Consider the following 16,305-nt stretch of genomic DNA (forward strand, 5'->3'; position numbering starts at 1 on the left):
TTTTTTACGTTAAAAACGTTGTAAATGTATATTTTTTTAATTAGTAGTTTTATACAGGTACGGACGAAAAGTTATTACTCTTCAAACCAGTTAAAAATATGTAGGTGGCGCCTTCTACAAGTATAAGCCATATTGACATCAAAATCGAATTTCTCATATCAAAAAACTCCCAGACACCAAATTTCATCCAAATATTGACTCGCAACCAGAAATTATTTGGAAAAATCGAAATAAAAATGAAACTTCTACACCCTGTATCTTCGAAACTAAGCATTTTAGGTTATACATTTATACGAACTTTTTTACTTATTTTTATCTGCAGAATATGCTGCTGAAGTTTCCGGAATACAGTTCGGACCACCTTGTATATTGTTTTAAAAATATATTCGTTTGTTGCTCAACTACTAATAGTAGTAGAATAATTATTACTTTATTAGTAGAATTAAATTTGACTGCTACTTCCAAGTAATACCGTATGATCGAACAAAAACGGCGTCAAAGACGGCTATGGATTGACAATCGATGGTAATTTTGGCGAGGTTAATCTTGAGACATAATTTACTAAAAATTGACATAAAACTTGTCAAAAATTAACATTAATTAGAGAAAGATTAAAAAACGATAATAGAAAGTGTCCAGACACACAAATCTATTTACAAAAATTCCATTTTTAATCAATATAAAAATAAATTACAGTCTTTTTAAGACGAACTAGGCAGTAAGCGCCATTTAAAAATAAAAAAGAATACGGACCAAGTAATGACGTCTAGGGTCCGGCCCTCGCCAAAATTATCATAGATTTTTATTCCCCAACTGTCTTTGACACCGTTTTTTTTTTCGATTCTATGGTACAGTTAAAGATTAATAAAAATAATTAAATTAGACTTACGTTCCCATGGGCAGCCGTATAGCTCCACTCTCATACAAACAGTACGTGGATGTTCACTATATGGAATAAATCTCACTTTCGATGCTACAAATGGCAGTTCTAATCTTTGACGTACTACCAGGTATGTATTGCTGTTACCAGTTAAAACCTGAAAAAAAAATCAATAAATAGTATAAGTCGACTTATTATCTTACCTAATTTTATTTATTTATCAAGAAATAGTCATCTTATATCTGATAGTCAAGCAGCATTAAAAGCGATCACCTTAGTAACCATTCATTCCAGATAGTCAAAGAAGCTGAACAAATTAGGCAAAGAAAATAGCCCACCAAGGGGTAAAAGGCAATATATAGGAGTATATAAGCAGTATACAACAGTCTAGCTAGAAAAGGAGCGAACACTACACTAACTGGACCAGAACCGTTCTGCTTTCCAAGTGGAAACCAACTTAAAGCGAAACTCAAGAACTAGTGATTTCAATAATCGATCGCAATTTTCAAGCGATTTCAATAATCGATCGCTCGTATTTGAAATACTGTTTTTTGCCCGTCGCGTCGCTCGTTGTAACACCAAGCATTAAGTTGCGTGCGCAGAGCACAACATATTCTTTTGGTGAATGGCAAGTAGCAAGCGACGAGCGATTCGCGGGATTTAGTTTATTATAAAGCATTGTCGATGTAGGTTGTAAAATTTTGTCATTCAGATATGTAACGGATAACGTCGTGTAAATTTGCTACCTGCAATGTAGGTATGTGGAAAATTCATTCGGCTTTTTATCGAGTATGTCACATTAAAATTGGATTTCAATTTATTTCATTCTAGGATCGCTTGCGTTCGTCGCTCGTAACTCATCACTTGCTCTCGTTCACTCGTTCATAATCGATCGATGTCGGTTATATCAATAATCGAGTACTCGAGCGAATTTTCGCTCGAGTTATCCTTTAACACTGCGATGGGTGTCCTGTTAATAACCGTTGACATTCAAAACGTTTTTTGTTAAAATGTGCTTACAAATAGATAAAATATTTGTATCGATTTGATTAAATTTCTATACTTGGTAATTTATAGAAGTATTATATACGTTTTACTTAAGGCCATTTAATCTCTATTTTTAAGCTATTATTATTACCGACAAAATAGGCGTTTTGAAAAAATCATTGACAACAATCAGAGGATCTAATAAATTTAACCAACAGTACGTAAAATATACTCCAGTGTTTTAAATGTTAAAAATATATTATTTTTAAATATCCTATGGACATTCAGCCTGATAGAATCATTGAATATAAATGTTTATTTTTAAAAATACTTGTGGATAAAACTTTCATACTCAGCTTGGGTTATCAAAACACCGTACCTTAGACGGCAATATTAAACATTTCCTTCTGAAAATTATATATCAACAAAGGTGTTGTTTTAGGCTTTAAATTGAATCCTGTTTGTTTTGCTTAACCTCTGATACCTAAAAAACTCCACCGAAAGGTATACGGTATATTCAAATTTCAGGAATATTATATCGTAACATTTTCAGAGGCAACAGCTCTGCTACGTCGGAGCACCGGTTTCATTTAATATCGATTTGAAACTTCAAATTGTTCTTTTATTTCGGAGTATTTATAATGCTGATTAAACTAACACAAATTTTATTCTAGATAAGGCTTTTATTCTAGATAACAAAGATATAGCCTGTCCAGCGATACAAGAGGAAAACAAGAGGAGAGAGTAAAAATAAAGAGTCTTTACAAGAGGAAAAACATTTCTATTATTGACATTTTGCAAAAAATGCATTCTTTATATAAATTTTTGCTTGTTTTAAAATGGTCAATTCCGTTTATACTTTTCCAAATTTGTATACCTTTTTAGAGAAAATAAAAAAAATATGAAGTAGTTTCTTGATTTTTATAACGCCTTTTGATATTTCCTATATTTTCATGTTTATTTTTAATTTTCTCTAAAATGCTATGGACATCGGAAAAGAATAAACTGGATTAACCATTTTAGAACAAACAAAAATGTTTATAAAGAATGCATTTTTCTCAAAATGTCAATAATAAAAAAGCGTTTCCTCTTGTTAAGACAATCCGGGGACTACTCTAGATTTTGTTACAGTGCAAGTGGTGAAATACCCAGAGGACTTTTATGAAGATACTTAATATCTGTAGTCAATAACTAGGTATCCAAATGACAGATGAAATGATTAACAGAAAAAAAAATTAAAGTTCCATTAATCTGATGACAAAATTCGTTTTTAAAATACCGACCTTACATTTAACAAGTTATATTATTTTAAAAAATACTTGAACCACATAAATTTGAACTAAACTTTTTCCAATTATGAATAACGGCCCACAAGACCCATAAAAGTCCCAATTTACATCATATATCTTTAAATAATGTAATTTTTCTTAGCCCCGAATAAATTAATTTTCCAAAGGTTTTTTTGATAAAAGTTTTTAATTTTGACTTCATAAATTTTCGAGGTGACCAAGTTATTAAATTTGCACATAACTTTTTTTGTTGGCTTCTGAGTAATAAGTCATTTATTTCACTGTTAAGTATTTAAAAAGCATTAAGAAAGTTTTTTATAATTAATCGAGTTTGAAAAAGTCTTTTATTAAACGAGATTTTTCTGTGTCTTAATTTATTACAACCAGGTATTTTTATGCTCTAACAGAGTTTGCGGTAATTCCATCTTTTTTTTGAAAATGGCTTACTATAATTTATAATTCAAGATAAATACGCTCCTATAGAAAGCATAAAATATTTCTTGAATTTTTTATTATTTCCGAAAACTGGGAGATACAGTAAAATGTGAAATAAAATCATTTTGTTTTCATTAGTTATTTTTAATTCAATAAATTTGTATTTGAAAGAAAATTATTTTGATTTACTTTTCAAGATAGAAATAGACTCAACTATAGACAGTACAGTTACGAAACATATTCCCTATAGGCTTGGTACATTTCAGTTGATTTCAAAAAATTCCGACTGCAGCGCTGTATACGGCAGAAATCAGAAATTTTTGCTGCGTATTTCACGCCGTCCCGGTTACAGTTCATGCTGATCGCATTAAAATAATATTGAAATCGTGGCTTTGTCATATTTAAGTATTTTAGTTTAGTCCTAGTACAGTAATTGAAACTATAAAACACTCACGCTGTTTCGGGTAGTAAAAAATACGTGAGAAAGAACTGGAACTAGGCATCGTGTTGTGTTGTGACAATTTCAAATGTTAATAAAATTGCCGAAAAAATGTTAACACGTAAAGGAAAGCGTAATTAAGACGTTCTTGGGTGCAATAATATTCAATAACTCAACTTTCCAGGATATTCAACTCTCCCGAAACAACATTTTATGGCTTCATAGCGTTCATAGTTTCTCACATCGATTTGATCAAAAGCAAAAATGGATTAAAAAATTAAATAGACATAATATACCGGGTGCGGTTTAAAAGTGGCTCACCCCTAGAACTTTTTTATTTTTTTAGTTAAAAAAATTCACAGTCCTTCACAAAGATGCAACCGGGGGGGCATTGAAAATGATGAATAAAAACGTAAAAATATGATTAGTGTTAATATGAGTGTATTACATAACGAACTTAACAAAAAACAACAGATTTAAAGATTCACTGAAAAAGTAGTAATGTTAAAATTAAATAAAACATTATCAATAATAATTATCTGATCACCTTTCTATCCGTAAAACAAGCAAGCAAAAAAAAGAATTCTTAAGGTGCGTATTCACTATCCCGCACGAACGAACTGAACAGACGAACAAACGAATGAAAGGTGCGGTATTTTTGAACGGGGACCGAACTGCATGCTAGCCACCGATTCGTTCGATTCGATGCGCTCGACCATCCGCTTCGAGGTCCGGTACATCAAAGGCGTTCGCCTGCGTGCCGCTTTCAGATTTAAGGTGCGTATTCATTATCCGAACGAACGACCAGACAGACGAACGAACGAACAGTTACGATAAGAAGTGAAATTGCGGTCAATCTACACAAATATTATCAAAAAACTTTTTTCTTTTAAAATGTGTTCAGATTTTGTAAAAAGTATAAGTCAAAATCGCAAACTTAAATTTGATATGAAGGTTTCTTAGTTTTAAGCAATATAGTGGCGAATACAAAAATTCCTTTTTCAATGAAAATTAATGGAGTTAAATAAAATAATTTTATAAATTACTAGCTTTTCTCGCGACTTCGTTTGCGTCACACCTCGAATCGTTCATGCATTGATTTAAATGATTTTTTACTTCTTTATAGAGACTAGTGAGCATAGATGTTTTTTATTTTCATCTTTTTTATTTATTAGAGCACTAATACTCTCTTTATAGGTTATTTTATTCTTTTGAGAGGATAATTGAGGAAGATATATTTCGTTTATGATGTCATAAATAAACCCTTGTATAAAATTTTATACTGTCTGGTTTATATTTATAATATTGCATTTTCGTACACATGAAACTTTCATTCCCTATTCTACTCCCAAATATAATTTCATAAATTCGCTTTACCTTTGTGGCCATTTTTATGTGTATAAATCAGAGGTCACCAAGTTTTATATAAATTTTTACTAACTGCCCATTTGATGAATTTCTTCTAATTCTTTGTAGAATTTCATTCTTCTAGACTAAATATTAAAGGACCAGCCGGGCGCGTACGGCCGTTCGTTTCGTTCGTGCGCTCCGACCATCCGCTTCGAGGTCGCTAAAATCACTAAAGGCGTTTAAACGATGGCCTTTCTGCTAAGAATACAAGGTATGATCGCTGGCGGCTCCAACTTTCGTTCAGTTCAGCGCCCACCACCATAGCCCCGTCGTAACTGGGAAAATAATGAATAAATAAAAGAAATAAAGAGAGAGTCTGGCAGGTAGATCTGCATTTTTGAGGTTATGGTTTCAGAATTGTTTAGTTTTTAAGACTTTTTTAGTTCGTTTAATGTAATAATTACTAAACCAGCAGTTCAAAATATATTTAAAAATAATAATTATCTATTAACATGGATTTGGACGATAATAGGTAAAAATACTAAATTTATTTCTATATTCAATTATAAAATTTGTTGGGTTTTTAGTTTGCGATGTTTATGGTAAAATAATTTTCATTTTTATTGCCTCTGAATTCCACATAGGAACAGAGATGAGGGATATCGTATTCACCGTGTCAGCCTGTTTGGCAAACGTAGGCCGATTCCTCTTCGGCGGCGTCGTGACCCTGGCCGAAGGAAAGTCTTGAAGACGCTCATCGCGCATAAAGGCCAAGTTGACTGCGTGGCGTATTGCGTAATCGATTCTGAAACTTTCTATCTCGTGTATAACATGTTACGCAAGTTTTATTATTTTAATCTCGATTTTTAATAGATAAATGTGTGAAATGCCACACGAATATCTTCCGCCATGACATGTTTTTACTTTTTGTTATGGTAAAGTGAAATTTGTATAAACTTTATTAAATAACATATTTTCCTCCATTGTGATTTTTTAATTTAAGCGAAAATTAAGTATAACGCGGAAGCACTGTAATATTTAAAGAATAAGAAGAAATTAGTCTTATTTTGAAAGGAAAATATAGAAAAAAACTCTTTCTATAGAAAAAGTCTTTATATTAACCAGAATCGGTGACATATACGCAGTCTCACCAGAAACATTACCTATTACTTCGCATAACTTGAAGAATATCTGCTTTTAATAATGAACACTTCAGAAATACACCAGGAGGAATTGTTACATCATTTAAAAAATGTTGGGAAGTTTATTGTTTCCCATCATTAAAGTGAGAAAATGTAAAATGACTGATGATGAACGTATTGTAATTGTGATAGAAGTCGATTCCAAGGGTGAAGTTTATTGATAATTAGTGGAGTAATACCAAGGGGTTGGAGGTGTATAATTAGTGACCTGTGCTTCTTTTATGTGTAGATGTTTCGTATTTGAGAATAAATCAGTTCCCACACACACTTAAAATTTAAAGGAAGAAGGTGTATAATCAGAATATACCCATCAAGGGGTTATATAGCTCAAATTTCCTTTAATGGTAGGAAAGTAAAATTATTCAATGAAAATTAACTTTTAACATTTAAAGAAATATTAAATTATGAAGTTTACAATATGGTATATCACTAAAAATACATTATTGGGGTAAATCACTATAAGTATATTACTTTTAGATTTTCAATTAGAGCCCATTACATTTTCAAAAAGTAGAGAAAGTAATTAAGAGATGTTAATTAGGTATTGTACTAACAATATGTTTTTTGCGATTATGTTTTTTTGATTATGTTTTTTTAGAGTAAATTTTAATTATGAAGTTGCAGTAAGGCAGTGGGCATATCTTTGTCACTGGTCTTTTTAAGAATGCCTTTTGCTGTTTTAAAAGTAACCACGCGTGTAACACGATCATGGCCAGGTGAATCTCTAGACTCTTCCAATGCTCCATTTGAGCGGAATAAGATTATCTTTTATTAAAACAACCGAGTTTATTTATATTAATAACGGAAGATTAAAATATAACAGGACAAAATAGTTCTTTTCTTATACTACAAAATAAAACTATAGAATTACCATAGTGTTAAAAAAATCAGAAAAAGTGATGTTCCGGCCGAAGTTCGCAACTCAGGTCTCTCGATTCCTTGGCTGACTCCTTATGCACTGCTCCATAGTTGACTTGCTTAGCGATGAACTTCAATGATTTCTAAACAAAAAAGCAGGTTTGAGCAGCAATATCTTGACTTGATTTGAACTGGCGCGCGGATGAAGAAATAGAGTCTTATCATTTTTATGCGGTCCTATCAGTGCGGTCCCCACGTCCAGCCATGACCACTAGCGTACGTTCGTTCGTTCGTTCGTTCGTTCGTGCGGATAATGAATACGCACCTTTACGGAAAGTTACACTTTACGATATAATTTTTAATGTTAAAATTAAATAAAACATTATCAATAATAATTATGCGATTGCACCTATCCGTAAAACAAGCAAGCAAAAAAAAAAGAATTCTTACGGAAAGTTACACTTTACGATATAATGTTTTAATGTTAAAGGCAAACCCCATTTAAACACAAAACTTTTTAATACCTACTACTGTATCTAAAAGACTTTTTTTTTAAATTATTAAATTCTTAGCCACGCTTCTGTTTTTCTTGGCTGTTGTGCGTCACGTCACAGATTAACAGGCCAACGTTTGCACCACAACGCGATGCTGCAGACCACTAGGTAGACCGGTCGTAGAAATTTATGTTATACAACTTGTAGTCAATCTACACAAATATTATCAAAAACTTTTTTTCTTTTAAAACGTGTTCAGATTTTGTAAAAAGTATAAGTCAAAATCGCAAAACTTAAATTTGATATGAGTTTCTTAGTTTTTAACTAATATAGTGGCGAATTACAAAAATTCCTTTTCAATGAAAATTAATGAGTTAAATAAGATAATTTAATAAATTACTAGCTTTTTCGCGCGACTACGTTCGCGTTACACCTCGAATCGTTCATGCATTGATTTAAATGATTTTTTACTTCTTTATAGCTAGTGAGCATAGATGTTTTTTATTTTTCATCTTTTTTTTATTTATTAAGAGCACTAGTACTCTCTTTATAGGTTATTTTTTATTCTTTGAAGGATAATTGAGGAAGATATATTTCGTTATGATGTCACTAAATAAACCCTTGTATAAAATTTTATACTGTCTGGTTTATAATGTTATAATATTGCATTTTCGTACAGCAAACTTTCATTCCCTATTCTACTCCTAAGGGTATAAATTTCATAAATTCGCTTTACCTTTGTGCCCATTTTTATGTGTATAAATAAAGGTTGATGAATTTCAAAAATTTCTTCTAATTCTTTTTGTAGGATTTCATTCTTCTAGACCAAATAGTAAGTAATTTTCATACAACAAACTGTTCCGAGATAATTTTACTCTCTAAGAGGATGAATTTCCTAAAATCGCTTTGTGTAGCAAATTCACTAATGTCGTTTAAACGAACCTTTGTGCTAATATTTATGTATCTAAAGCTGGCGGCATGAACTCACTCTAAAATATCTAAAAACGTAATATATAATCTAACTGACACACCACTGACAATGACAACTAATTTATTTCTGGAGGTATTGTGTGTAGGTGTTTTTCAGGTATGTTTTAGTATTTAGTCGTTTTACACAAAGAAATAGCCATTAAGCACTATAAAAATACTTCATAACAAATCTACACATATATACCTTTCATTTAAAAAAAGAATCATCAAGATTGGTAAAGCGGTTTCGGCGGGATGGATGCAACAAAAAAACCCTTTGAGCTTTTATGTATGGATTTTATGTATGGATTAATTATTTTTCCAACATATTTTACTTTGCAAATTTTTATAAATATTCAGACTCGCCAATATCGTACTCCACCGTGTCCAGCCTGTTTAGCCAAACGTAGGCCGATTCCTCTTCGGCGGCGTCGTGACCCTGGCCGAAGGAAGAGTCTTGAAGACGCTCATCTGCGCATAGGAATAAGTTGACTGCGTAGCGTATTGCGTATTAATCGAGATTGAAACTTTCTATCTCGTGTATAACATGTTACGCAAGTTTATTATTTTAATCTCGATTTTAATAGATAAATGTGTGAAATGCCACCTGAATATCTTCCGCCATGACATGTTTTTACTTTTTTGTTATGGTAAAGTGATTTGTATAAATTTTATTCAATAAGGTATATTTTCCTCCATTTGTGATTTTTTAATTTTAAGCGAAAATTAAGTATAACATTTAAGGAAAAAGAAACACTGTAATATTTAAAAGAATAAGAAGAAATTAGTCTTATTTTGAAAGGAAAATATAGGAAAAAATCTTTCTATAGAAAAAGTCTTTATACTAACCAGAATCCGGTGACATATACGCGGTCTCACCGGAAACATTACTTATTACTTCGCATAACTTGAAGAATATCTACTTTTAATAATGAACACTTCAGAAATAAACATTTATTATTTGAGATTAAAACTCGAATTAAATTATAAATATTAGTTACCTATGTTGTTATAGCTTTTATAGGCCTGTTTAAGGACTTAATAAGTTACCTAGCGAAAAAATCTGTGCGCGTACCTACCACTATTGTTACAGGTTAATTCGTTAAAGAAATATGTTACATAAATTAAAAACGCTAAAATTTTAATGGTATTACTTGTGCATTATTGGCCTTATAATGCAATTTGTTGGAATTATATCTTCTTTAAATATAATTAGACTTTTTAACGACTTTTAAGTTACCTAGGAAAAAATCTGTGCACGTACCTACCAGTATTGTTACAGGTTAATTCGTGAAACAAATGTGTTACATATTATTCGTGGTATTAGTGGTATTATATTGGAATCAGCTTGGCATTAGTGGGGCATTATATGAGAAATTTTGGTATTTAATTTGTATTTTTGGCATTACTTTGGCATTAGTATACAGACATTTGTCAGCGGTTTACTCCTTGTAGATAATCAAAAAGTTTTTTGATAAAATTTGCTTTTCATGTCAGATCATTTCTATGAAAAATTACATTAGATTTTTATTAAAGACGCTGGGTAATTAAAACATTGACTAATAAACCTTGTCCACTTTAAATACGGGGTCACGAAATATCCTCCTTGGAGTGTTTGGGTTAAGGGGTGTATAATAAATTAATCGTTGTTTTATAATAAAAACCATAAAACATTTATTTGTGAGTAAAATAATGCAATGGTTGGATATCTCTCCTTTATAATTCGGTGACTAAAAATACACTAAAATAATTAGAAAAAAAATCTTGTACTTATTTAGTAATTACGTCAATATTAATTAATTGACTTTCTAGTCTATTTTATTTTATGTACAAATATATTATTAAATTTTAAGCATTAAGTAATAAAACACTTTGTGCCCTCTTATATCGTAAAAGGTTACGAAATATACTCCTGGTTACACCCCTTACAGAAAACAGTGTAAGGGGTGTAAATAAATTGTATAATCACTGTTTTTTATAATAAAAACTATAAAATATTTCTTATTTGTGAGATTAAAAAAACAAAACAATGCATTGGTTAAAATAAGTACATTCAATACTGTTTTCAATTGTTAATTCAATAATGTGTTATAACATAATATAGCCATTACTATTATACTATTATTATTAAAATAATATGTGTGTAACATATTTCTTTAACGAATTAACCTGTAACAGACATTTATATGCCCAGTATATTTTTGTTTAACAAACCAATCAGGAAAAATCCAAAACCTACCGTTATAGGAGGTATAAGACGATTAAACTTATATAATGACAACTACTTATCGGATAACAAATTAATTACTACTGTCAGCTAGTTCAGCTACTGTCTAGGTAGAATTTACCTAGAGTACCTACACCTACCTATGATGATGTAGGTAGATTAAAGCTTATTTTGACGTTACCTCTCACTTCGGTGTCACAAGCTGAATTTTTCAGGGATGGAAGTACAGTACATCACAGTACATGATATGGGGACCCTTATTCCGAAAGTAGTACAAAATTAAACAGGGTAAAAAGGCACTATCATCAAAAATCGATATATTAATACCACCGTATAGAGAAAACAAATACTTATTTTTTGATCCAGTACAGAATAAAGTCTTCGTAGGGAGTAATTTTTTATAATTATTTACAAAAAAACATTTCCATTAGCGCTTATGACCAAAAAAAAACTTTAAACATGAATAATCATTTCAATCATGCGAAAATTTGGTTTAAAAATAGAGATTTTTTTTTAATATAACTTTCATTTAACGAAAAACGAAGGCCTAAATGAAAAAAAGAAACAATTTAAAAGTTTCGCTCATGTCTTGACAAGGTATCAAAGCAAACCCCATATTTTTTGCTTTTAAACTAATAAAGATATATCAATAAACAATTAGCGATGTAATGGTTTTTGCGCGCGCTGGCCGACTGCCGCAGCTGCGCCGAGATTTCCTATACCCTTGTATATATGACGTCATGGTGTGGCAAATGTAGCATTTTAATTCCATTTGGGCTCCCTTATATAGGATAACAGAAACATTTTCAATGTTAAAACAAGATTTGGTATTATATACAATATTAGGATTGATTGACGTATTCAATTGTTTTCGGTCACTTCCGGTTTTACCGGAAATGACTACAACTTTTGATTTTTAAATGACACCCCGGTATTTTTTTTACTTTATTCGATAGAAAATGTCACTCTGAATAGAATGACATATCATATGTCAACTTTTGACATTTTCAAATATGGTTTGTTTGAAATTATAAATTGCGCTTCGTAACGAAAATTTGACTCCAAATACCAAGTGTGTGGTATCAAATTATTTGTAAAAAAATGCTTTTTCCAAATATGCTAATGAGCCACCGTCGTTCCATTTGAAAAAAATGAGATATGATTAAAAATACGATTTGAGTATTTTCTAACTGGCCAGGACAAGACACTAAAAACATTAGACGATGAAATATATTTTTCCAAGGCTCCTTGATGAAGAATTAGTGTTTTTAACATAGCCCATGGCACTCTAGATTGAATTTTAAAATACAATTTTTTATTAAGCGAGAATGTTAAAATTTGACATATGATATGTCATTCTATTCAGAATGTCATGTTCTATCGAATAAAGTAAAAAAATACCGAGGGTGCCATTTAAAAATCAAAAGTTGGAGTCATTTCCAGTGAAACAGAAAGTGACCAAAAACAATTGAATACACCAATCAACCCTAATTTATGTCATAAACTACCAAATCTCTTTTTTTATCTGAAAAAATAAAAAAGTTATAGGGGGTGAGCCACTTTGGAGACGCACCCGGTAATATTATGAAAGGATACGATATAATTTACTATATTAATGGTATACTTTTTTTAATGAACTAGTGATTAAATGTTTTATTAAATCTTCTAAAATTATAATTATGTACCTTTAAAAATTTTTGTTATATCGCATATGTCCTCACAAAATTGCATTTTTTTTCTCATTTGAGCGACTCTCTAGCTCCAGTAGTTTTCAAGATACCCACAGAGACCATCGTAGAAAACTCACCCTGTATATGTCATTCATGATGTAAATAAATTACTAGAGTAGTTAGGCCCAGTGTCCATTTTGATTTTATATTACTACTCAAAATCTCTCTCTCTATTGTATTTCATTGTTGTTACCTATAAAAGATACAGGGAATTATGACATCTTAATTCCCGTTTATAATATCCCAAGGGAGGTATGAGTCTATTTAGGGTTCAACCAATAGGATATAAGCTTATATTAATTCAGTAAGAAACAAATAAAGTTAATTTCATAACAATTTGCGCTGTATATTCAATAACGCACAGCGTATATGTATATAAAATAACATATTAACCATCATTAGTTTAGTATTACAGAACGTAAAATAGCGCTGGAGAAACTCATTTGGACATATATTGTTACTGATGGTCCGTGTATATTATAGGCGGAAGTGTGCATTAGGGCTTTCAAATTTGGTTGCCATTCCTCTAGAGAAATAAGAAACATGATAGCAGACTTTAACGACTCCCGCAGGTTGTTAGTAAGTGCATCCGTTGCTGAATTTTTTATTTTATGTGTTACTTCAACCTATATTTTTAATAAAATTTAATAAATATATCTGATATATAATATTTCAATTTATTGAAATTCAAATGATATTTCAATTATTAAAATTTTAAAGTACTTACATAAAGCACACACAAATTAACAAATTATGAAAATATGTTTTCTTATTTTTGACAAACTTTGCAAAATTAACTAGCCTATGAGAAGTATTATTTTTTTAATAAAAAGTAAACTATTTTTTCGCAACTAGTTACGAAATGTGTTTGCACTAAAAATTAACAAAATTTAACACAATAAACAGAAAGAACTCACCATCACTAAGGATGTTAATGATAAACAAAGCAAGCTACGACTTAACCAAAGAACAATAGCCTCCGATACACTAGAAGATCCGCCCTGCAGACTTGACCCGTTATACACCAAAACTTTCGTATTTAGTCTGCGGATTGGCGTGCTCGACAGATCTTTGCCCGATTATATATTCCCGATTGGGAAAAACTTTTTTTAAGGAAAAAAAAAACTACACTCAAATGCAAAAAAAAACGCAACGGAGAAATTTTTGGTCAAATTTAAGGGCCTGCCAAAGACTGAGTCGGCTCTACAAACGCAAAGTTTTCATCCGCAGACCAAATCCGCAGGCCAAATATTTTGGTGTATGGGGGACTATTAGAGCGGTGTTTACTCCTTAGCTACGTTATATTCGCCATTTTTTAAAACTTCAAAGTAAACCATCCAACCAAGATTCCATCGACCATCTATTTATTTTAATATTTCATTATCTTGATTTTTGCTCAAGTTGTTAAGTTCTAATCAGTGGCGGAATCTAGAAATTTTCTTCATACACATCGAGGAGTTTACACATAGTCTAAGATCCGATTCCAATGAGGCTTGTAGTGTAACAACCCAAATTCGTCAACAAAGTTGAAGAGGTAATATTTTGGCCAACTGTATAACAAGAAATTTAAATGAAAGAAAGGAACCTACGTTGTGTTAAATATTTTTTTATTGTGATTACCTCGGATGCGCCTCGACAAAGCAATATTTTGGGAAATTTGAGGAGAATAGGTTATGTAAATAAAACGCTAAATTTGTAAATAGCCCTACTTATTTTATTAAATGAAATGAAAGGAGTGCCGTACTCTGCCTGGAATTCACATGTAAAAGAGCACGGCAGAGAAAACCATGATCACTATTCCAGAGAATCTAACTATGCTGTCCTGAACTTTAATAAAAGAGAAATAATAATATAGAAACTGTCCTCATACCTAGGTTTATAGTTTAATACATTCAAAACATGCCAAATTTATATCGTTCAAAACTGAGGAGGTTTTTGTTAGTTTAACGGGTCCCCACCCGTAGGTACGAAGTCCCTTGTTGCGGAATCGACGCTAAAGTTGAAGGTTTGGTGCCAATATCTTATAATTTAATAAATTGTAAGTTATTCTATGAATTATTTAATTTATTGTTTTTGTTTGCCCTTTTGCGAGCTAAGATATTCGCCCATGCAAGGTCGAAAATTGTTCGTACACTCAACAAGGCTCTTATTCTCACAAACCACAAACATCGGCACAAAGGAACAGTAAACGATTTTATTTAGATTACTTTTAAACTGAAATGATTTACACCATAAATAGATTCCATTAAATGCATACACATGTTATATGTTGTCTTTGTCAGATCAAATGAATAAGGAAAATCTTTAGAACAGAATTACAACAAGAAAACAAAACAATATGATTTAGTTAACATTAGTTAAATAATGAGAAAACACATTTACTTTACCTTTAATAACATTCTTTGTCACAGAACTCAAGAACCAAAATAAAATCAATGCGTCTCGAATGGTAGTCTAGAAGCTATTATCTAACAACTATCACCACTGTTTGTCGCCTGATTTCCCTCTCCCTAGTTTGTGAATAATATTTTAAAAATCAATAATTTTGTTTATGTATAGAGAGTGTCTTAAAGATGAATGTTTTGAATTTAAATAAATATGTCTATTTTTAAATAGGCGGTTCATCTCAGGCTCATCGTATTTTTAATCAAAACCTATTTTTTACGTATATTTATAAACAGGAGAATACACTTTTAACAGGGTGTCTATCAAAAAATTGTCGCAACTATGTTTAATTAGTAATAATAATAATTGATTTTGCAGGCGACATTAATCAGTGGCTCATTAGAAAATAATGGGTCGTAAAATAAAACGAAAGCTACGATTGGATTCAGGACGTCATATTACCTCAGAATCAGTAGGAAGGGTATGAGGGCTCGAGAAAGAAATAATCATTTTTGCAGACCAGTGTAATCGAAAAGATTGGCGTGTGAGAAATAAATATAATAAAATATACCAAGTGCGTCTCAAAAGTGGCTCACCCCCTATAATTTTTTTATTTTTTCAGATAAAACAACGACATTTGGTATGTTAGTATATGACATAAATTAGGATTGATTCACAATTGTTTTCGGTCACTTCCTGTTTCACCGGAAATGACTACAACTTCTTATTTTTAAATGGCATTCTCGGTATTTTTTTTACTTTATTCGACAGAAAATATCACTCTGAATTGAATGACATCATATGTCGACTACGAACCAATATCGAATTACCAGAGTGTGCGGTATCAAATTATCCGTAAAAAATGCTTTTTTCAAATATGCTAATGAGCCACCCTCGTTCGATTTGAAAAAATTGAGATATTATTAAAAACACGATTTGGGCATCTTTTAACCGGCCAGGAGAAGACACTAAAAACATTAGACGATCAAATCTATTTTTCCAAGGCTCCTTGATTAAAAATTAATGTTTTTAACACAGCCATGTGACCGAAAACAATTGA

The 16,305-nt window shown here is 31.2% G+C and overlaps 1 protein-coding gene across 1 annotated transcript in view; it reads right to left on the reverse strand.

The window, feature by feature from the left end:
- The window catches only part of LOC115887290 (discoidin domain-containing receptor 2-like), a 523,559-nt gene that overhangs the window by 194,902 nt on the left and 312,352 nt on the right, over positions 1-16,305 (reverse strand). The window contains exon 6 of the mRNA XM_030906681.1: positions 890-1,037. Coding sequence (XP_030762541.1) covers positions 890-1,037 — 148 coding nt within the window. The remainder of the gene's footprint in view (positions 1-889; positions 1,038-16,305) is intronic.

The sequence above is a fragment of the Sitophilus oryzae genome, unplaced genomic scaffold (assembly GCF_002938485.1).
Source record: "Sitophilus oryzae breed Bouriz unplaced genomic scaffold, Soryzae_2.0 scaffold_562_pilon_pilon, whole genome shotgun sequence".
NCBI lineage: Eukaryota > Metazoa > Arthropoda > Insecta > Coleoptera > Curculionidae > Sitophilus > Sitophilus oryzae.